General features: G+C 33.9%; 1 protein-coding gene across 2 annotated transcripts in view; it reads right to left on the reverse strand.

The window, feature by feature from the left end:
• The window catches only part of COG5 (component of oligomeric golgi complex 5), a 279919-nt gene that overhangs the window by 135189 nt on the left and 120341 nt on the right, over positions 1 to 24389 (reverse strand). For both annotated transcript variants that reach the window (XM_045793457.2, XM_045793458.2), the window contains one exon: positions 15782 to 15912. In XM_045793457.2, the coding sequence (XP_045649413.1) occupies positions 15782 to 15912 (131 nt within the window). The remainder of the gene's footprint in view (positions 1 to 15781; positions 15913 to 24389) is intronic.

The raw sequence follows: 24389 nt of genomic DNA on the forward strand, positions 1-24389 counted from the left end.
TGGAGCAATTTACAGGAGGAGGGGGAAAGCAAAAGGAAAACTCTCCAAGCAAAGGAACAGCATGTATAAAAGCCTGTGAATGAGAGCATGTGATGGAACCTAAGTCCACTAATGATGACAACTGATAAGTAAAAGATCTACACAAACACCTGCTAGAAATTCAGGTGCCTTTGGAAGTGGCTTCTCAAATTTTTGGTAGATATAAAAGAATTAACCCAGGGGAATTTGTGAACTGCAAAAGGGGCATATGGAAGGTCTGTGGAATGCTGGTAAAGGTTTTACTTTTTTTAAAATCTGAATGTTTAGTTATATGTTTGTTCACTTTGTAAAAAACATTGAGCTGTACTCTTATAATGTATGCACTTTTCTGTTAATTATATTTTAATAAAAATGTCTAAGGTAAACATCAGGAAATAAAAATGATAACAAATTATGACAAAAAATGTAAATCAGATACCTTAAATACCTAAAACACCATTCAATAACGGTTCCCAGTTTGGGGGGCAAGATATTAAATTGAATAAAATAATATATGAATGTTTATATTACTAAATAAACATAAGTCTTGTGTAATTTCTTTCCTAACACAATAAAAACAAGTTTTATGTCTTGTTTTTACATATAATCACAATTGGCTTTTAAAAATTACTGGTTCCTAAAATATTGGCTAATGTGAAATATATATTTCAGTTTTGTATGCTGTTATAGACTAAACATCTGTGTCCGTCCCACCCCTTCCCCCATCCCCCCACCATTCAGTTGAAGCCCTAACACCCAATGTGATGTTATTTACAGATGGGGTTTTTGGGAGCAAATTAGGGTTCGATGAGGTCCTGAGGGTAGGACGCTGGTTTGATGGCATTAGTGCTTTATAAAAGAAGATACCAGAGAGCTTGTACACTCTGTCTCTGCACCATGTGAGAATACAGCAAGGAGGCAGCTGTCTGCAAGCCAGGAAAAGACTCCTCGCCAGAAACTGAACCCTGTCCAACCCTGATCTTAGATTTTCTACTATCCAGAGCTGTGAGAAAATAAATATCTATTATTTAAGCCACCTACCCAGCCTATGGTTTCTGTTGTGGCAGCATGAGCTGCCAAATGTTTATATGCTTTACAAACAGATTAAGTTTTAGTAGTGCAGTATCTAAATTAGTGCCCCCTGCCCCCAACAAATTCATGTCCACCTGAAACCTCAGACTGTGACCTTATTTGGAGAAAGGATCTTTGTAGATGTAACTAGTTAAACTGAGATGAAGTCACACTGGATTGTGGTGGGCTCTAAATCCAAAGACTGATGTCCTTATAAAAGAATAAAACACACAGAGACACACACACACCATGAAAAAGGCAATGTGTGACAACAGAGGCAGAGATTGGGGTGATACAGTTACAAGCCATGGAACTTCAAGGACAGACTGCAGCCAGGAGTATCTACGGAAGAGGCTTGGAAGGATTTTTCCCTAGTCTCCAGAGGGAGGCTGGCCCTGCCAACACCTTGATTTGGATTTCTAAGCACCAGAATTATGAGAAAATAAATTTCAGTTGCTTTAAGTCACCTGGTATGTCGTCATTTGTTATAGCAGCCCTAGGAAATCAACGCAAAGGATTAAGGGCAACAGGAAAACTTGCATATGCACAAACAAATGGAAAGACACTCCATGCTCATGGATTGGAAGAACAAATATTGTTAAAATGTCCATACTACCCAAAGCAATCTACACATTAAATGCAATCCCTATCAAGATACCAACAGCATTTTTCATAGAACTACAACAAACAATCCTAAAATTTGTATGGAACCACAAAAGACCCCAAATAGCCAAAACAATCCTGAAAGAGAACAAAACTAGAAGGATCACAATCCCAGATTTCAAGATACACTACAAAGCACTAGAAATCAAAACAGTACGGTATTGGCAGAAAAACAGGCACACAGATCAATGGAACAGAACAGAGAGCCAAGAAATAAACCCATGATTATACTGTCAATTAATCTATGACAAAGGAGCCAAGAATATCCAATGGGGAAAAAACTGTCTCTTCCACAGTGTTTGGAATACTGTATAGCAACATGGAAGAAAATGAAACTGAACCACTTTCTTACACCATACACAAAAATAAACCCAAAATGGATTTTTATATGTGAGGCCTAAAACCATAAAAATCCTTCAAGAGAGCACAGGCAGCAATTTCTTTGACATTGGTAGCAGCAACATCTTTCTGGGTAGGTCTCCTGAGGCAAGGGAAACAAAACCAAAAACTATTGGGACTACATCAAAATAAGAAGCTTCTGCACAGTGAAGGAAACCATCAACAAAACTAGAAGGCAGTCTACTGTGAATGGGAGAAGGTATTTGCAAATAAGATATCTGATAAAGGGTTAGTATCCAAAATATATAAAGAACTTTTATAACTCAACAGACAAAAAGAAACAATCCAATTAAAAAATGGGCAGAAAACATGAATAGATATTTCTCCAAAGAAGACATACAGATGGCCAACAGACACATGGAAAGATGCACAATATCACTCATCATCAAAGAAATGCAAATCACAACTACAACGAGATATCACCTCAAACCTGTCAGAATGGCTAACTTCAAAAAGATAACAATGTGTTGGCGGGAATGCAGACCTGCACGGCCACTTGGGTAGCTTCCATATTTTGGCTATAGCAAATAATGTTGCAATAAACATAGGGGTGCATATATCATTTCAAATTATATTGGGTAAATACCCAGTAGTGGAGTTACTGGGTCGTATGGTAATGCTATTTTTAATTTTTTGAGGAACCTCCATATTGTCTTCTCCCTTTTAAAGAGCCTTCATATTCACTGATATTATTTTGTCATCACAACATAGGTAAAGTATTACTATCCTCAGTTTACAGTTAAGAAAACCAAGGCAGCAAGAGGGCAGGCCCACAGCTGGCCAGTTTTAGGTTTTGGGCCCTTTCCTGTGTATTCTATACTCTGCCACAGGTCATCCCGTCATCACTTGACTTTAGAAGATCTCCAGATATACCAATTTTGCAGGTGAGAAATACTCTCTGGCAAATTTTAAGAGCTCTCAAAACATACAGACTAAACATTTGAAAAATACCACGCTAGCAAGAGATAAGCTTCTGTTGGAAAGGTAACAATGTCTTCTAGACAATGTCTTCTTTTTAAATAAGACAATTTTAAGGATAATTTTTCTACAAATTGTCACTGTGACCTTCAAGAAATCATTTAATCTTATATAAAATTTCCCAACCTCATAAACTGTGTTATGAAATGAGATGAAAGACCATGTAAAAGAAAGGATAATTTCATAAATAGATCAAGATAAATTTCTACCTCTTCAAAAGCATTTCAGAAGATAGCACAACCACTTTCTTTTTATTAAACTAAAATTACTTCTCCTGCCTTAGAAACAAATAAATACAATGTATTTTTTCTTTCTTTTCCAACACCTAAGAAGCATTATATGGGAGGAAAATAAAATATCACAAGAATACAGTCAGAAAAGCAGCATAGTTAAGATCCCTGAAAAGCTTGCCAAGACAGCAACACTGTAACCAAAGCAACAGCTGGCACTGAGCTAATGAACAGAGATACAGCCAGACTGCTGTAAAGATTGTTCCATGAAGTAGCAAGCAGTATTTCAGTACTTACTAAGTAAGCTATCAGCTAACAGGAGATGACCTTAGTGAGCACAAATACGGCATTAAGTCAAAAGTTTAACACAACTTGAAAATTTTCATATAATTGACATCAGAAATGGAGAGAGTAACAGAATTTGATTTAACTGGAAATAAAATGCAAAAATGACATAAATGTATGAAGACCAAGATTCCACTGTGGATGACGGCTTTATATATTAAAAGTCTGAAAGGATCAAATAATCCTTGTATCACAAAGACAATCACAGTTCACTCTTTCCCTTAATGAAATAATTCTTCAGCAGGTAAATTCTTTTTCTTTAGCTTTCATATAAGCAATGAGATGAAAAAGAGAAGGACGAATGTCGAATACAAATTCAGCTGATGCTGTTCTGTTGTAACAGTCCATGCACCATTCCACCAAGTGACTCAGTTCATAAAGCTTTAAGTCCTATGGTAAAGTCTTAGCTTTTTCTCCAACTGATTTTAACTAGAAAGACAAGTATGAGATTCCAAAATTTTACTTTTCCTTAGTGAGGAGGTTTAGGACTACAATATTTCCTCAAAGTTCTCTTAGTAAGCCATTTCATACTTAATTAAAACAAAAACTAAGGAACCCCAGAAACACATTCAGAGAGAGGGGGCTGAAGGGGTGGGAAAGCGAGAGATCAACTTGGCTCCCTCAAAGGCACAGAAATCATAGTGAGAAAGATGCAGTCAGTTCAAGCAAAACTTGAGAGAACAGCGGCGCCTGGGTGGCTCAGTCGTTAAGCGTCTGCCTTCGGCTCGGGGAGTGATCCTGGCGTTATGGGATCGAGCCCCACATCAGGCTCCTCCACTGGGAGCCTGCTTCTTCCTCTCCCACTCCCCCTGCTTGTGTTCCCTCTCTTGCTGGCTGTCTCTCTCTCTGTCAAATAAATAAATAAAATCTTAAAAAAAAAAAAAAAAAAAACTTGAGAGAACAGGTTATGTTTCACTACGTAGCCAGTCCTTACTGCTGAATAAAAATAAAAACAAAACACTTCCTGGAGTTTATTTTACAGCAGAGAAAGGATACAGATTTAACAATCTCTACCATAAACCAGATCATTCTTTAAACCATTCCCTCAGCAGAAGATGTATTTAATAAAATCAGGCCGATTTTGAGGTAAATTTAAGACAAGGAAAAGCTCAGTACCTAAATCACACACAATAATTAGGCAATTAAAAATTCCAACTATTTTATTTATCAAGAATAGCATTAATAAACTCACAACACCCTATACACAACAAGTATATATTAGGTCAAAATACTGAAGTCAATTTATAATCTCCTGACGAGATGCCCTAATGGGATATACACACTGGACACTTTCTCTGGAGCTACAACATGCCTAAAACACTGAAAACTTAATGGAGCTCCATGGGAGATTATATGTCCTAAAGGAAGAGAGAATCACATTAAATAACGTAATTTAAAAGCAAGAATTATATTAGCTACCTTGGTTGTGATTTAGGGCTTACCAGTGGCTTTTCTGATTCAGTAACATGCAGCCCATTAATGCTGGATATGTACTTCTCGGCTAATCTAATATGATTATTTCAGAACCTGTTAACAATCAACAGTCAACAGTGCATAACCCAAATGAAATTAAGAAACTAAGAAGGACATTTAATAGCACAATATGATCTTATCAACCAGAAATCAACTTTATTCTAGCCCTTTTGGAAGAAAAGCAGAAAATAAAAGAGCTACAGAAAGACAAGGAAAAAGGAGAGTAAAAAAGAAAAGAACAAAAGTGAACATGGACTGGAAGGAAGGTTCTGCAGAAGAAGAAGTGATGACACACAGAAAATGGAAAAGTGAGTATCAAAGGATAATGGATATAGAGTAAAAAGGTTACTTTAACTTTCAAATTTCCTTACAAAACAAATGTGAAGAGTATATGAATTCATAGCTTGGCATTAAATAAACATATTGAAACAATGTCAATGTTTAGAGGAACATTCTTTTTTACTTTTCTTTTTTTAAGTAATCTCTATCCCCAACATGGGGGCTTGAACTCGTGACCCCAAGATAATGAGTCACATGTTCCACCAACTGAGCCAGTTAGGGGCCCCAGAATAATATTCTCACTTCATTGAATAACTGTAGATAATTTTTCAAGGACACTAAAACATGTTCAATAACAAAATGAATTTTATAGGACAACGAAAGTAATCACAAGACATAATGTGGTAAGCCCCAAACGTTATTCTTTTAATATAATTACATTTTTAAGTTAAATGTATAAATTTGGTGTATTTCTTTAAGTAATAGAATGTAATAATTCTAGTCATTCTGTGCTTTATCAAAGATATTTATGGTAGGCATTACTAGTTATTCCCCAAAATTCAGTCCTTCTTGCTTTCTTAACATAATGTTTCTAATATAAAAACCTAATTTTCTCCTGGGTAGCAATATGCACTGCCCCCAGCAACAGCTCACAGAGCGGCGTAAGCCGAGGTCGACAATTCTGTGCTTCTCTGCCAGATACTTGCTTCCACAGTCCTCTTGACAGCTGGGGTGACCATGCGGCCCAGATCTGGCCAGTAAGACATAAAGACAGGTCTGCTGGGGCAGTTCTGAAAAAGATTTGTACTGCCTTTTGGCTGGCAGCTGACACTGCCCCATATCCACATGTTAAACATGGGCATGATATCTAGGGGTGGGAGACCATGATGTGACAAACAAGAGGACACTAGGGATGACAGAATGGAAGAAAGACTTGAATCCTTACTGAACAGCTGAAACAATGTTAGCACCACCCACATCTAGACAAATCCCTATTTTTAAGCCACTGTTAGTCTGGCTTGGTGTCACAGCTCTCACAGTCTCACCCAGCACCACAATATATAAAAATACATGAGTCCCTAACAGTTCTTTAAAAAAAAAAGAAGGAAAAACAAAAAAGAACAAAATCATGCCACATTTGTTGTCACTGGAGGTAGCTATCATAGTAACACATTACTTTGTAAATTGATAATAAAAATGCAAAATTTAAATATTTACTAATCATTTAAAAAAGGAACTGTAGTTCAGGGTAACCAGATATCCTTAGTTGATGAGTGAAAGTTCTTTACAAATGAATCACAGCTAATAAATACAGAGGAATAACAAAAATAGAAATCACTTTCACATTCTCCAATGAAAAATGTAAAATGATTTAGACAAAAATCATCAATAGATGTTAAAACCAGCAGGAGAAAGATTGACAGGGAATTAAATATTCTCAAGGTGCCAAAATATCTGCAAATTCACAATGAAGTAATTCAACGAAAGAAAAAAAAATAATCTTTTTAAACAAAGGTGCTCAAACAACTGCATATCTCTATGGGGAAAAATGAATCTTACACTTTACATAAAAATTAAACTTAAAAGATAAACTTATGAATTCTCAAAAAACATAGGAAGAAAGATTTGCAACTTTGGGTAGAAATTTTACATAACATGCAAACAAAACTACAGATAAACTGGTCTATCAAAACTAAAAAATTTTGCTCTTCAAAAAGATGATACCAAGTGGGAAAAAAAGGCAGCATCATTCTTTCTTTCTTTTTTAAATACGTGGCTTGAACGCATCCTTGATCCTGAGATCAAGACCTGAGCTGAAATCAAGAGTCAGACACTTAACCGACTGAGCCAACCAGGCACCCGAGCAGCATTATTCTTAATAGGTAAAACCTTTAACTAATCTAGTGTCCATCAATCTGCAGATACATTAACACTGACTATTTTCACAGAATGGAATATTACTAAGCAATAAGAGGGCCTCTTATGCATGCAACAACAAAGACGAACCTAAATAAAACACTGTGCTAAGTCAAAGAAACATGTCTAAGACTACATGTTGTATGGTTCCACTTATAAGAAGTTTTAGAAAAAGTCAAATCTATAGACATGGAGAGCAGATCAGGGATAGCCTGGGTTTGGCAGTGGGAGAAGGGGCTGACTGCAAACAGGCACTAGGGAATGGTTTCGTGGTGAGAACAGTTTTCTGAAAAAGTGTGTTGTGAGATGGTTGCACAATTGTATAAATTTACTGAAATTCATCAAACTATATGCTTAAATGCATGAATGCTATGGTATGTTAAATTACACCTCAATGACAATGCAAAAAGAAAAAAGGCAAGCCTTAGAACGGGAGAAAATATTTACAATACACACATGTGACAAAAGACTTGTATACAGAATATATTAAGAATTCTTACATAGCAGTAAGAAGAAGAAAATAAACTCTTTAAATACCAAAGACCTTTTGTATTAAGCATTTGAAAAGTTGGTCACATAAGCTATTAGGCGAAAGGCAAATTAAAACTACAATGAGAATCAACTACCCCCACCCATTACAATGTCTAAAATTAAAAAAGACTGCCAACATTGAATTTGGTGAGGACCTAGAAGAACTCTAATCTACTCATGTGAGAATGTAAAATGATAGAACCACTCTGGAAAACTGCCAGTCTCTTTAAAAAGTAAACATATAGCTATTGCAAAAACTCAACCATTCTTTGCATTTGATATTTACCCAAGAGAAATGAAAACCTACGCTGACACAGAGACTTGCACTTGACCCATGGCAGCCTTATTCACATAGCCTGGAACTGGAAATAACCCAAATGCCTGTCAATTAGTGAACCGATAAATGTATGTCAACTAAAATGGAATACTAATCAGCAATAAAAAAGGACCAAACCACAAAAGCATACAACATAGATCGATCTCAAAGTAATTATGGTGAAAAACAGAATCAGACATGAGAAAGCATACTATGACTTTGATTATATAAAACTGCAGAAAATGCAAACTAATCTTGAGTGACCCAAAGTAGTTACCTGAGTCTTTTCTTCCGAATTACAAAATAAAAATGTAAGTATTTACTACTATAATAAAAAGCCAGCATTATATTGTTTAAATTAAGTGAAATCATTTAAAGAAGAGTTGCCCAAATAAAAATTTGAGTTTCTGAGGAACAGAAATTATACAAATTTTAGAAAAAGAACAGTGATAGATTCTGTATGAAATACAATGAAAATTTTGTCAGTTATTGAAAAAATTATTCACAGGGCAGTATGAAGATGAAATTCCACTCAGTGAACTGGAAAACTATGGAAAGCTATAATGCCAAAAGACCCTATGGCTGAAAGCAGACAGTTAATTAGACTGAATTAGAGTGAATCTACATTAGAAGATAGCAATAAAATCAAATTTAAAAACAAAGTAACCAATGTTACTGTAGGTTGTTCATGACAAGAGAATGTATCAAAGAATAAGAAAACAGCATGACTACATAATATAGAAACAAAAATAACAGTACTACTTTACATTTGGCATAAAACAAAAACACAGAGCAATACCACATGATAACTGAAATGCTACAAAAGAGAAAGGGGTATTGGATAGAAGGAAGGAAGGAAAATATTAAAGCATAAACCATGAAGAAAAAAATTATTTAAAGCAAGGATCAGCATACTGTAAAGGGCCCAAAAGTAAGTATTTTAGGCTTTCCAGGACACATATGGTCTCCATTGTATGTTCTTCTTTGTTTTTTTCAACCACTTAAAAATGCAAAAACAATTCTTAGCACCTGGGCCATAGGAAAACAATCCACAGTACCAACCCTTGATTTAGAGTGTTTAAATAGGAGTTCAAATTAATTTCCATTTAAATTTAAGGATAAAATAGTAAGCATAGCTAAACAAGTAAGACTAAACTTCAGGGAAAACATTCAGGGATCAGTTTAAAATATCTTTTTAAGTTCTAAAACACCAGGCCAGTACAAATTAATAATGTTACTATTATTAGTAACAATACATAAGAATATATTAACTATAGAAGAGTAATTTTTAAAATTATTATTTACACATGTCATAAAGCTTAATTATTTAACTAAATGTAAATGTACCCATGCCAGACCTCTATTAAATCTAAGGAAAGCTAACAATGATAGGAGCAAAGAGACAAATATTTGGGGGGGAGGGGAATGGCAAGTTATCCACTGAGTTTAGCAAAGGAAATACATGAAACATTTAGCTCAGTGTAACTTGAAGAGCTCTTACTATAATCATCCTCCCAAATTGTTTCTTTTTAAATTGAAGTATAAGTGACATGCATCATTATATTAGTTCCAGGTATACAACATAATGATTTGATATTTGTGTATATTGCAAAATGATCACCATAAAGTCTAGTTAATATCATCACCATAGTTACAGAATTTTTTCCCGTGATAAGCATTTTTAAGGTCTATCCTCTCAGCAGTATAGTCTTATTAACTATAGTCACCATATTGTATATTACATTCCCAAGACATTTACTTTATACCTGGAAGTTTGTACCTTTAATTCCCTTCATCCATTACCACCTACCCCTCCTGAAGTTGTTTATTTTTGCCAAGAAAAATGCTTCGGGAAAACTAAAAAAGTTAAAAATAGAACTACCATATGATCCAGCAATTCCACTACTGGGTATTTACCCAAAGAAAATGAGAACACTAAATCAAAAAGATACATGTACTCCTATGTTTACTGCAGCATTACTTAAAATAACCAAGATATGGAAGCAACCTAAGTGTCCATTGATAGATGAACAGATAAAGGGAGTGTAGTGTACATATACTACGGAATAGCCATAGAAAAGAATTAAATCTTGGGGTGCCTGGCTGGCTCAGTCAGTAGAGCACCTAACTCTTGATCTTGGGGTCATGAGTTCAAGCCCCAAGTTGGGCATAGAGTTTACTTAAAAAATAAAATTAAAATTAAAAAAAGCCAAAAAAAAAATCTTTTTTGAGACATTTATGACATTTACGAAAACATGAATGGACCCTGAGGTATTAAGTTTAGTGAAATGTCAGACACAGAAAAACAAATACCATGTCATTTCACTTCTATGCGGAACCTAAAAAAACAAAAAAACAAAAAACTGAACAACAAAAAAAACAAAAAACAAAAACAAAACAGAAACAGACTCATAGGTGCAGGAAATAAATTGCTGGTTACCAGATGAGGGAAGGATTGAGGGGGCAGGCAAAATAGGTGAAGGAAATTAAAAAGTACTAACTAGCAGTTATAAAACAATTAAGCATGGCGATGTAATGCACAGCACAGGAAATAATCAATAACACTGTAATAACTTTGTATGGTGACATTAACTAGACTTATAGTGATCATTTCATAACGTTTAAAAATATCTAATCACTGTGACGTACACCTGAAACTAACAGGATACTGTATGTCAATTTACTTCAGTTTAAAACATAAATAAAAAGACTACTTCAAGACTTGAAAAACTACTGAAACTCTATGCTTAGTAAATGGCAAAAAACAAACAAACAAAAAAAAACCCAAAACAAAACAAAACAAAAAAACACCCCAAAACCCTAAAAACCAAAAAGCACCTCGGGACCACACACACAACAGGAGTTTATATAGATTCAAATGATGACGTCTGTTCTAGAATTCATGAGAGAAGCCAGGAAAACCTGCAAGCAGCTAAAGATAGGAAAAGCTAGACCTTTTAAAGCAGATATCCAGCTTGACAAATCAACTGACACCGAGTCTACTACTGGTGTTTGTTGGGCCAGTAGAGAAGAAAGAGATCACAGAAAAAAGTGTTGCATGCTGAACTACCATAATTAGCTACAAAAGGAATCATGTTTTCATTGTTCAGCTTTGCCAGGGAGTGGTTTTTTCAAGCTTAGGAAATGCTTAACTTCCACAGATCTTCAACACAATGCATTTAAATTGGTACCCTCTCTATGATAGAAGCAACTGAGAATTTTTAACTATAAAAGTAAGAATGTTCATAATATAATCACTTACTGCATGCTATGTAGACATTTATCTACTGAACCTCAGTTCTACAATGTCATCTCTTAGAAAGACTCTGTCTAGATCACGGTGTCACGGTACTTTTAGCTGTTAACTGCTAAGCACCAGAACCCTGGGCTTGCTTGACCAAGGAGGTTTTCTGCCTTAGGGAAAAGCCAGGTCTACAGATATTTACTTCCCAGCACTGGCAACAATTACCACGACGGAGATCATTGCCGAGTACGAAGCTCTGAAAGAACAGATCACATAGACCCTCTTCCTGATGACTTTTAAAGACAAGTGAGTACATCATCTTCCCCCATCGTGGAACCTCCAGAAAGTCCTGCACTTGTTTACTGGGAAAGCTTATAATTCACAAGTTAAAGCCATCTTCCTAATTAAAATGTCATCATTTCACTGTGGAGGACTGGTATCTATGGTGATGCAGGAACTCGTCCAGATCAAAATCTCTGTCACCTATTTTTGAAAGCTAGTTAGAGCTCGAGGTAATGAATCTGTTGCAATCCTGAAATATCATAAGGTTCTCTCTTTCTTTGTCTGGCTTCTGTCAGTGAAAGATTCTGAGGATCAGTACAAAAGAGAGAGAGGGAGAAACCGGAGTCAAGGAAGAGTTGCAGATGGAAGCCATATCTAGCCCCATGTCTGCGACAAAGACGGCCAAGTGAATTGAAGAATGTCTTTTCTAATGTAGTGATATGGTATGCTTCACCAGAAGATGCACTCCAAGTCATCAATCCTTCCAAACTCTTAGTAAAGAAAATGGTAGTGATACCTCAACGAATCTTTTCCATATAGAAATCTTTTCCATACAGCTTTTGTGAGGTTAGTTTACTTCCATATTTTTTATGTAGGAAGAAACAAGAGTTCCTCAATATCTAAGTAGTCAGTTAGCTATATGTCTTCAAAAAGAGAAATTCTGAAACGCGATAATAGAGATTTTGTGATACTACAAAGCTATTTAAAACCTACAAATGGAAACAGCACATTTAACCAATTAACTAGGAAAAAACAATAATGATCAAAGAGAAATTATCTATATTTACTAAAATTTTGGTTTTCGAAAAAGAATGCCAACAAAAGAAAATACACTTTCTTTTAATAAAGTTAAGTTTTAGAATTAACTGCCATCAAAAATGATGGCCATCAACTACACACTCAAAGAAAATCACTAATATTTTTGAGAAGCCAAATTAATGTCAGAAGTTGATTAAATGCAAGTGATGACATATAATTGTTAAAAAGTTCCTTATTTATTGAAAATCTCTGTTCATGTTATGAGCCTATAAACTGATTAGGGTGCAATATTTCATGAATTCAATAGTACTTCAAATTAAAATGCTATCTTTCTTTTAGTCTATTTTTACAATAAATAATAATATGTTTACTTCAATGATGTCTGATAAATGGGAGAATATGATTTGAGAATAAAATAGATGCAAGCTGCAGCATCTGTTTTAGTGGGGAGTGAAAGGAGTAGTCCAGGCCTAAAAGGAACAAGAAAGCCCTGAAGAAGGAAGGAAAGCAGGCACGTGAAAAACTAAAAGCAAGCCTGTGAGCCTGAAAAGCAGAGAACACAGGGGGAACTGGCATCAAATATGCATGCTTAAATGCTGAAGAGAAGGAGAAGAGCACAAGAGAGAGGATAAAGACAGAAAGGAGAGCTGGAATACAATGAGATAAGGTTCCTAAGACATTAGGACTCAGAGCACAGGGGGTGTCAGAAGTGCCTGTACGAAACAGAAATTAAGAGCATCCGCTCAGGGTGAACTGGAGTGTACGGCAAGGTGGAAAAGGTTGATGGAAAGCAGAGAAGGTCTGAAATACTAACTTCAGAGAATAGGAAGAAAAAAAAAGTTGGCCAGAGAAACAAAAATTCCGAGGAATACTGAAGAACTGGTTTAGATTAGTCATCACATGGAGAGTTTCCAAAGAAATTTTTATGCTACAAAAATGCCTTTTTCAACATAAATTGCTTTGCAGATTGTAAAATAATTTAAAATATGATTATTTAACAAACTCAGAATAAACTGCTTGGTCTTATTTAAGAAAGGTGGAAAGCAGGCATTCCCAGACCATGATTCTACCACTTGCTAGCTGTGTAATCTTCAGCTAATTTCTTAACCTTTGCAGGGCTTTGTTTCCTTAACTATAAAAAGTGGATAATTATATCTTCCTCACATATTTGTTCCTGAGACTGAGATAACAAATGTAAAGTGACTAACCACAAATCCTGGCAAAGAACATGCATTCAATAAAGGTTAGTTTCTTAATTCCTGAACTGCCTGCTGACACAGCAGGATGATACCTTTGTCTTGGTGCTTTCTAAGAGGTAAGGCGGGAGGCTCCAAAACAGACTCCTTCCACTAAGACACCCTGTTTCCCAAGAAGCATTATTTCAGTAGCATCATTATTGATGAGGGTTTAACCTTCTCAGTTCTGCAAAGCCAGAAAGCCGACGTAGTGAAAATAACCCAGAGGACTAAGGTCTGAGAGAGATAGACACACATGACTAAATTCAGAAATAAATGATGTTATAAACACAAATATTAATTTACACATGAGAAATTTGTAGAAATTGTAAAATGAACAAGAATGTTAATACTGGCAGATCGGAACATTTTCTCCCTTTAGGAAAATTATGTAGGAAGCCCAATTATACTCGGGTTGGTTACTTTATACTTATGGAATCTAAACGAGACAAATGAATTGGATAATGTTGACTAACGACAAACTATGCTAATATAAGTTATGCAGCCTAACAGAGAGATAATATTCACATCTACCAAGCAGATTCTACTCTCCTTTAAACCACACTGAGACATACAAAATTAAAGCTCCCTGGTTCCTGTTCTTCTCAGATCAATGCAGATCATTCCACATCTACCCATGCAGACACACAATATTTTTACATTTTTTTCTTCTTTATCTAACTTAATCTCACTGATTAGACATGGGCCACTAGCTAAATAATGACAGTTATCTACTTTAATAATCTTTTGATTAACTTTATACAATCCAAGTTTTTTTAACACTATTAATATTTAAGGATACAAATTTCCTACAAGTTTATCAATTCTACTTTAATTTTAATATGAATTAAAAACTGAAGCAAAGTCAAATTTGACAACTGTTAAAAGGTACCCAAAACAATAACATATCTAAAATCAAGTTTAGTTAAGAAAAATTATCCTAGAAAATATTTTCCCACTTTAGATATATAAGAACACAGTATAAAAAATAAGCCTTTAAAAGTAACCATTCCTTTCCAACATGTTAAAATCACCTACCCCTATTGAAAAACGGTATTTTAAACAAACTTTAGTAATGCTTCTTTTCTACCATTGTTTCATTCTCATGACTCTGAAATATAATAAAATACTAAGGATTGCATAAATTAAAGATATAAGCATATATATACATACATACATAGCAATACATACTTCACAGGAAAAATCTGAAATAGTATATATACATAAAGTTTGAAATCTCTGAGGTAGTGACAATATGGACATTAGATGAATACAAAAGGCTTGGGATCCTTCACTTTCTGAAATAGTAATTGCTACCTCTCTCACAACTAAATGAGCTGGGCTGATATCAATTTTCTATAGAAATATTCATCTTGGGGTGCCTGGGTGGCTCAATCATTAAGCATCTGCCTTCAGCTCAGGTCATGATCCCAGGGTCCTGGTAGTGAGCCCCGCATCAGACTCTCTGCTCAGCGGGGAGCCTGTTTCTCCCTCTCACTCTTCCCCTCTCTCCCACTTGTACTCTCTTTCTCTCAAATAAATAAATAAATAAATATAAATAAATAATAAATGGCACAGTGATTTTTAATGGTGCAAGATTCTGGGGTTAGAGTGCTTAATGTCTGGATTCAAACTATACCATGTTTTAGCTGTGTGATCTTTGACAAATTGGTTAAGTTCTCAGTCTCCTCATTTGTAAAACGGAAATAACAATAAAACTGACCTTACTGGGTTGTTGAAAGGCTTAAATAAGTACAAAATAAGCATACTCAACAGGTATTAACTATCTATCTACACAGACACCTAAACTATATCTCATATGCATTACATACTAGAATCTTGGAATCTATTTTTAAACTTAGATAAAGATATATTAAATAAATTTTCCCTATACTTACTTTATACCCTACTCTTCAATTCAAACTGTAGACATAGCTCCTCAGTGATGAGGGCATATATTAGGTTTTTAACCTCAAAGTCAAATCTTCATGTGTCTTATGACATATTTGTCACATTAACAAAGTGCTACTACTTTTATTACCTGTGTCTCTACACCCTGTTCCAGTAGGCGCTTAGCTTGATTTTCCACTTCAAGTCGAGCTCTTGCAATAAAAAGTAAATCATTTTCTATTACTTCTATTCCAGAAAGATCTATTCCTTGAGAAAGATAATCTATTAAAAAAACAAACACAAACACATTTAAGTATTTCACTATTGAATAAATATCAAGGTACTGAAATACCATGTCTGGGTCTTTAAAATACTATAGATTTGCTATTGAACACTATTCCCTTTCAAAATCTGCATTTTAAAAAATATAGTTACCCAAACATTTTCTATTTAATAAATAACTTTACTCTGGAGCAAAATATTCTAAATAAGATTGAGTTGATAAAGCAAGAATAGAATTGACAATGATAGTAAATACCAAATAATGTCCACATATCACATAAAAAGTAGTGTCAAATTCATTTTAATATAAAGAAATATCTTGATCTTAGAAATCTAAGAAATCTCAGAAATTTCTCAAGCTGCAAGATAGTTTTAAAAGTTATTCTATAGTAACAAAATATTTGAAACAAATGTACACCATGTGAATAATTAATAAACTATGAAAATAATTTAGCACACTAGCACTTATCATGCTGTCAGTTTATAGGATTATGCAGACCTAACAGCAACTTTCACTGAAGGATTTTCATGATATCATTGCATAAAAAAATTTACAAAGAGGAATCAACTACTTATAGAATTAACATATTCTGGTTATAGAATTATACAGAGCAAGAAGCACGAAAAGATCTCTGTGATGTTAACAATTGTGCATACTTAGAATTTAAGAAAGTTAATTTTTTATGTTTTTATTTTTTGACTTATCTTAGACATATCTAAGGTAACTAAAATGCTAAAACTAAAGGTCAAGATTCCAAGATTAAGCAGCTTATTCACAGTTCTAAAATTCTATTTTCTATTTTAACAAGATAAATTATTTCTAAAAAAACACAACTGCTTTAGATAGAAGATTACTTTGTTTTCTAGTTACTTCACAGAATATCAAATCTGTTTTTCACCATATTCTCTTAATTAGAACTGACTTTTTAAGTCTTATTAAAATATATTCCAAGCACTTACATATTATCATTTTTTACTTAAGCAGAGTCACGGCATACTACCTACTACAATGCTAACTAACCACTTAGTTAACTATCCACTCCAGTATCTACTGATTGAACACCAAATATATAGTTAGCGCTACACAAGACAACGAAAGGAAATGAAACAGATGGGCAGCTGAACAGTGATTATTGCTAATTGCACCTAAACCATGAGCATTTTTGTTAAATGTGTATATCTAAGGGGACTTTGGCCTACCACAATGGAAAGTTTTGAAAAACCTTTAAATCATATGGGCTTAGGATTTTGCCTCATAATTTACTCACTAGGTGGTCACAGTCACAAGATATAGATAGCCTCATTAAGCCTCAATTTTTTCATCTGTAAAATGTCAACAGCATATAAGTCATGCCCTACATAACTCTTAAGACTATCATCAGAATCAAAATAAGTTAACAAATGCCAAAGTACTTTATAGACCAATATATTATGTAAATGTAGGGTGGGTTATAATACACAAAAAAGTTTTTAATCTGATTTTTTAATTTTAAATTTTATTTTTCAGAGAATTTTTTGAAAACTATATGTGGTCCCAGTCATGGTAATGATCAATGAGGAAATGCTATGTTTACCCGAAAACATTTACTAGACAATATAGATCAAACTACAGGCATGTACACAACAGAAAATAAGTATTATTTTCTTTTCAAGCTGGTTATCAATGTATTTCTTTTTTTCTGTAATCTGAGGAGGAAAAATATCACAATTAAGAAAAAAAGAGGGGGAGAGACACTATGAGTAAGTGATCTGCCTGGTTCTATTTCTGCCATATATGTTTTTGAATACATGTCTTGCCATCTTTGGTACCAGTTACTTTATTTGAAAAATGAAGAGCTACAGTATATAAACCTTAAGGTTTCTTCCAGTTACAAATTTCTAGACATAAACAAAGCCAAAATTGCTTTATTCTTACAAATGCTGATCTGTCACTCTGGAGACAATTCAAATCATTCACTCAAACCTTTTATTGAGTACCAAACATTTATAAGTCACAAACACCAAAGAAATGAGCCAGACTTAATTTCTCACGCCAAGCAGCAAAGTCTAAGAAAGGAAAACAAAACACAAAGTTGCAAACACTGAAAGATAAAGATAAAATGTATTATGCTAGGTGTTATGGGAACAAAAAGAAAGTAAATATTGTTTATGTATTCACAAAGACTACCATCTAGTAGAGGTGAGAAGAACATAAATCATTAATTCCAATACTTTTTTTTTTTTTTTAAAGATTTCATTTACTTGAGAGAGACAGAGTGAGAGAGAGCATGAGAGTGGGGTGAGGAGCAGAGGGAGAAGCAGACTCCCCGTTGAGCAGAGAGCCCTGGGATCATGACCTGAGCTGAAGGCAGACGCTTAACTATCTGAGCCACCCAGGCACCAAATTCCAATACTTCTTTAAGGTAAACTAATGACCCCCATTACATTATCTAACCAACTCCTTCTCCCACTGCCCCATCCAATTTATCCACACTGTATACTCACTTAAAAAAATATAGCTACTCATTTTAAAAAATAATCAAAATACTAGATTTAGAATACAAAGGATTCTATTGGTTGGGAGGAGAAAAAGCCCTATTATTTTGCTTACTGATTACTCCACAAACCAGCTTTTCAATAAAAGAGGTTAAGTATAGAAAGAAGGGGGTGAAAAACAATGGAAAAACAAAGTAGCACCAGCATCCCCCCCACCCCAACCAGGAGAATGGAGGGATTACACTAAACTCTCCCCTCTTGTTTAACCGTCCCATACAATCACTATCAGTGTTTCAAGTTTTTTTGCATCTGCTCTTTGTGCAACACATCTAGGGACTGGAGCCAAGGACAAGAAGATGATGTTGATTCCAATAATAATAAATATAATTTTTGAACACATAACATGTGGAGAGCATTAAGCTGGACACAAAATGTCTTTTTTTATTTTAATGTATGCTTCCACTATTTGTAATATTCTAAACAACCTTGCTAGAAATATTATTGAATTATTAACAAATTCAGCTGGCTAGTAGGCAGCAAAGAAGAATTTAAATCCAGGTCTGACTTCCATTTTTTCACTTAGATCATCCCAGGCCAATCCCACAAGCCTGAGAAAGAAGAAAACTTTATATTCAAAGGATAGACAGTATTCCTCCTATTGTATTCCAGTTTGTTCAGTGAAAGAATAAAGCTGTAAAAATCTTATCAGAATTAACTGTTTGGGAAATTAAATTAAGACAGATTGGAACAATGACAGCATTAAAAAACTCATATTTTGAGTTTAATGAAAAGAAAAAAAGGAAAATTCTTAAAATATATAAAATGTCCTAAAATGCCAAATTTTGAAATATGCCAGCATTAGTCACACTTTAACAATTAAACCTTAATAGATGTGGAGTACGAAACCAGAATTATCTTTCTGTCACTTACTACTAAAATCCTTCCATGTACAAAAATACGTATGAAGAAACTAACATGATCCTTTGGATTAAACATATCATCTCCTTAGATGTGAGAAAATAACGAGACTAATTTTTATGGAAAAAAAATGGTATCAGTCATCTTTTTGTTTAACTACACTGAGAAAAATTTAATCTAATATTGGAGAAAAAGGAATTCAACCAAAGCATCTGACACAGGAATCAAGAGGATGGATAACATGATCATAAACAATTTTTTGTCAAATATACACAAGTCTTTGAAATTTAAGGTACTAAAAAATAAATTCTGGTTTCCCCTAATCAGTACTACACCTGGCCAGCAGAATCAATGTTCTCATGCTCCTCTCCCAGTCATGGAATCTATGGCTTCCTGTTAACAATTTCTCTTTCTATTTTGCAACACAAATCCTCCTTATTGATTCCAAAATCCTCACTGCTTGTTCCTCTACCATCACCCTCCTTTGTTTAAAACAAACAAAAAGAAGAATAATTATAGTTTGGTTTTTTTTTTTTTTTTTACAGCTTTATTCTTTCACTGAACAAACTGTAATACAATAGGAGGAAACTTTGTAAATAGGAGAAACTTTGTAAATGACTAAAAACCACTCTGAAAATCAATTTGGGATAATCCAGTAAGATTTCATACGAATTTCTCTATGACCAAAATATACAGTTCCAAGGCATATAATCCAGAGAAGTTCATATATATGTACATTGGAAGACATGTACAATGTTCATAACAGCATTGTTAAAAACAAAACAAAGATGAAAACAACCGAAATGACCACTGACTGGAAAAGAGATGAATAAAATGTACCATTCATTCAAAATACTACTTTAGAAGAGTAAAATTAAACAATGATAGGTGTACACATTAACATCAACATCAATAGTATTAAGGAAGAAGAACAAACTTTTAGAAGAATACACACAGCAAGAGGTGATTTATATTAAGACATGCAAAATTAAGCAATATATTATTCAGGGACACACACAAACATTAATAACATTTAGAACAGTTAGTAGAAACAGGTGATTATAATATTCTAATTCTAAAACTTGGTGGGTAGTACTTGTAACTTACACATGTTAAAAATGTGGTTTTGTATTTTTATATTTTTCCATTAAATACTAAATAAGAATGAATCACTGGCACAGATTATAGCATTATAAACAAGGACATTACAATAGTTATAACTATATTTCATATATTCAAAAAGAGAAAAGACTGAACATGTTAGTAAAGACATGTATAAAGTAATATACAAACTGAACTTCTAGAGATATAAAAGAAAAAGACTGGATGGGATTAACAGAAGACGAGGCACTGCAGGTAAAACAAAAGATATTGTCCGTGAAAAATTTAATGCTAGAATTATTAACTGGTAATTGGATAAAGTCTTGTCTTTTCCTTTTAAAAATAAGCTCATTAAGGAATTTTTAGAAATTGGAAAAACATTTCAGGGCACCTGGGTGGCTCGGTTGGTTAAGTGTCCTGACTCTTGATTTTAGCTTAGGTCATGACCTCAGGGTCCAGAGACTGAGCCCCGAGTGGGGTTCTGGGCTCAGCAGGGGGTCTGCTTAAGATTCTCTCCCTTTCCCTCTACCCCTCCCCCACCCCAGCTCTCACACTCTCTCTCAAAAAAGAAAAAGAAGAAAGAAAGAAGGAAAGAAAGGGAGAAAGAGAAAGAAAGAGGAAAAACATTTCAAAAGGGAGTAATTATATAACCTCACAACATAGAGGCCACAAAAGCTAAGTGGATCACTGGAATATACATAATTATATCTGAGAAATTTATGAATCTTCAAATTCTCAAGTAGCACCAAAATAGACTGTATCTTCCCCCTGGATGTTTATCTGAGAAGAGCAGAAAAAGCAAAAACTGACATACAGGAACTGGGCAGCTGGCTATAGTCACTTACCAATGAAAGTGACTCCCTCCTACACACCAACTTTGCAAAGAGCACAATTCAGATATGTGCCTCTGAGAAATTTCAAGCAACCTTCAGATGTTCCTGAAATACTTAAAATCTTGATAGTGCTTAAAAGTGAAAATAAAAGTCTACTATATTTCTTTAAAATCTTATCGGCTTTAATCTCATGAGTTCTTTTGTTCCTGTTTTTATTTGTAATTACACTTGTTTACAATGTCTAACTTAGGGTTGTAAGCATTCACACGTTCTATTATACCCCTTATAAATATCAATTTTTGATAGCTGCCCAATATTTCACCAAATAAATGAACCAAAAATTATTTAATCATTTACCTAAGATGAGTAATTATCATAAATAACTATTTTATCTTTACATATAAAAATTTTAAGTATCTAGAATTATTCCCTGGGGAAATAATCAAAGACAGAATTATTACTGACTCGAAGTTACACTTTTAAGTTTATTGATACAAATTATCAAACTAGTTTTCAAAATGACTGTACCACTTTATACATTTTTTCCAGTAACTGATGAGTCACTTAACCACAGATGGCACTAGATATCATCACTGTTTTGAATATTTTATATGCTGCCAGAAGAAGTATGTTCTTATTGATGGTTTGCTATGATTTTTAAATGATGAAGCTGAATAACTATTTTTTACTACCTGTATTTCCTTTTGAGAATCTCTAAATAATTTTTACTCCTTTATCTTCTTCTTATATTGCTTTGTATTAATTATATATTAATATCCACTATTTACCCATTCATATTTGCTATGAATAATTTCCCAGTTTAATTTTTAGTTATTTAGAATATTACTTCTTGAGGCCATTTTCAGAATATAATCATACAATTATATTATCTAAGAAGCTCCATCTTTATTTCTTCTACACAGCCTGATTATAAACTTCAGACTAAAGCCCACCTTTTCCAAAAGTAAGGCAGTGATATGTAAAGGATTATCTGGAAAACTGGTGAATAATACTCTGAAAAGGAAAACTCATTTTAAAATCGATTCTATGTAAGTTTTATATTTAAATCAAGATAAGTTGTATTTTAAGATCAGAGCTTATCATAAGGACTCATTTTAATTCACTGTGGAACATCAATTTTCCTTGCTACAATATTTTATATTATATAAAGAACACCATTATTAGAAAATACTGAGCTAAATAATAAATTTAAATTTAAAAAAAGGCAAATAATAACCATTAAACACCACCAAACAACATGGATGCTGCAGGGTTATAGTACTGGTAAAATTAATTTATCCAGTCAACAATGAGATCTGGGCCTCTACTTACTGAAGGTACTCAAATCAATAATGATAATGATAATAATAATAATGATAGTGATACTATAATAGAATCCTTATTTGCTATTTGTAACAAATCTAAGATAGTCCAGTATAGTTTTGAAAACTGTTTTAAAGACACACACACTCTCTCTCACCCCCCTCTCTTTGTTCATTTTGTTTGTTTGGTTTTTCTAAGTACGCTCTATGTTGAACATGGGGCTTGACCTCATAACCCAGAGATCAAGAGTCCCATGCTCTTCAGACTCAGCCATGCAGATGCCCTTCTATTCATTTAAAAAAAATTTTTTTTTCACTAAAGAAACATTGGAAAACATAAATTTGGGGTGCCTGGGTGGCTCAGTCAGTTGGGCATCCAACCCTTGGGTTCTACTCAGGTCATGATCTCAGGGTCCTGGGACCCAGCCCCACGTGTTGGGCTCCCTGCTCAGTGGGGAGTCTGCTTGTCTCCCTCTCCCTTGGCCCCTTCCCCTGCTCACGCACGTGCAAATAAGTAAATCTTAAAAAAAAAGAAAACACATAAAGTTAGAAATTATAAGTCAAAAATTCCAACAAAATACCAACAAAGACAACTACACACAAATTTTGATTTTCATTTCCTCACTCTACATGTAAAACGTGTTTTATTTTTCTGGTTGACATATTTTAATCATATTTAAGTAGATATCTTGAACCTGATGACAAAAACACCTGTGGGAAAAATATTTTAAAGAACAATGTTTATGTACAATTGCAGTGTAATTTCAATAATGTATAACATCAATGAAAACAATAAATTATAAAGCAAAATTATAAAAAAGTACTGTGTTTTTGTACAAAAGTAGAAATGATGACACAGAAAATAGAGAACAAAATAACATAGATTTAAAATGTATAAGAGGGGTGCCCAGGTGGCTCAGCTGGTTAAGCCTTTGACTCTCTTGATTTTCGCTCAGGTCATAATCTCAGGGTCGTGAGATCGAGCTGCGTGTTGGGCTCTGTGCTGAGCATGGGGCATGCTTCCGATTCTTTCTCTCCCTCTGCCCCTCACCACCCCAACCCACCACACTCACTCACTCTCTCTAAAACAAAATATAAAATAAATAAAATGTATAAGATTTTAGTGTATGACAACCAAAATATAACTAAACATAGGAAAAAGTAATAAAATCTTTTCACATTACAAACCCATCACAGAAAAAAAATTCTTGAACAAAATACAATACTTATTCCAACTATGGGGGGAAATAGCCAGATGAATCACAAGAGAAATTTCAAAACTATTAATATATACAATTTTTAATTTTTCTAGTGAAAAAATAAAAAAAGAATGGAGAAAAAATTTGAAATCAAACACATAAAAGTTACCATTAAAAACATATAAAGAATTTATAGCTCTCAACTGGCAAATAATCAAAGAATATTAAAAAAACAAGTTCATATAAGAGGAGGTTAATAATTAATGTTTGAAAATCTATTAAAACTTTTTGTAATATTTTAAATTTACCTTTATGTAAAATGAAGTAGTACATGATCATTGGAATACTTATAAAATCAATAAAAATCTTTTAACTAGCGTCAATTCTACTCGTTTTAGAGAAAACAGGTACATCCTTTCAGAGGCAGAGTATGATACGAGAAAATCAAGTAGGAATGAAAACACCTGAACTTCAATCTACTCAATTCTACAACTTGAGAAAAATCTCTTAACCTTTCTGATATTCCCAAAGATGAAAAATCCTGTGTTACAAATCTCACAGGCTTGTATGGATCAAATGAGATAATGTGCATGAAGGTTTTGTAAAATATCAAGAACTACATGTAACTA

Source organism: Ursus americanus, chromosome 3, assembly GCF_024610735.1.
Source record: "Ursus americanus isolate L20-20 chromosome 3, mUrsAme1.1.p, whole genome shotgun sequence".
In the NCBI taxonomy this organism is placed as follows: Eukaryota; Metazoa; Chordata; class Mammalia; order Carnivora; family Ursidae; genus Ursus; species Ursus americanus.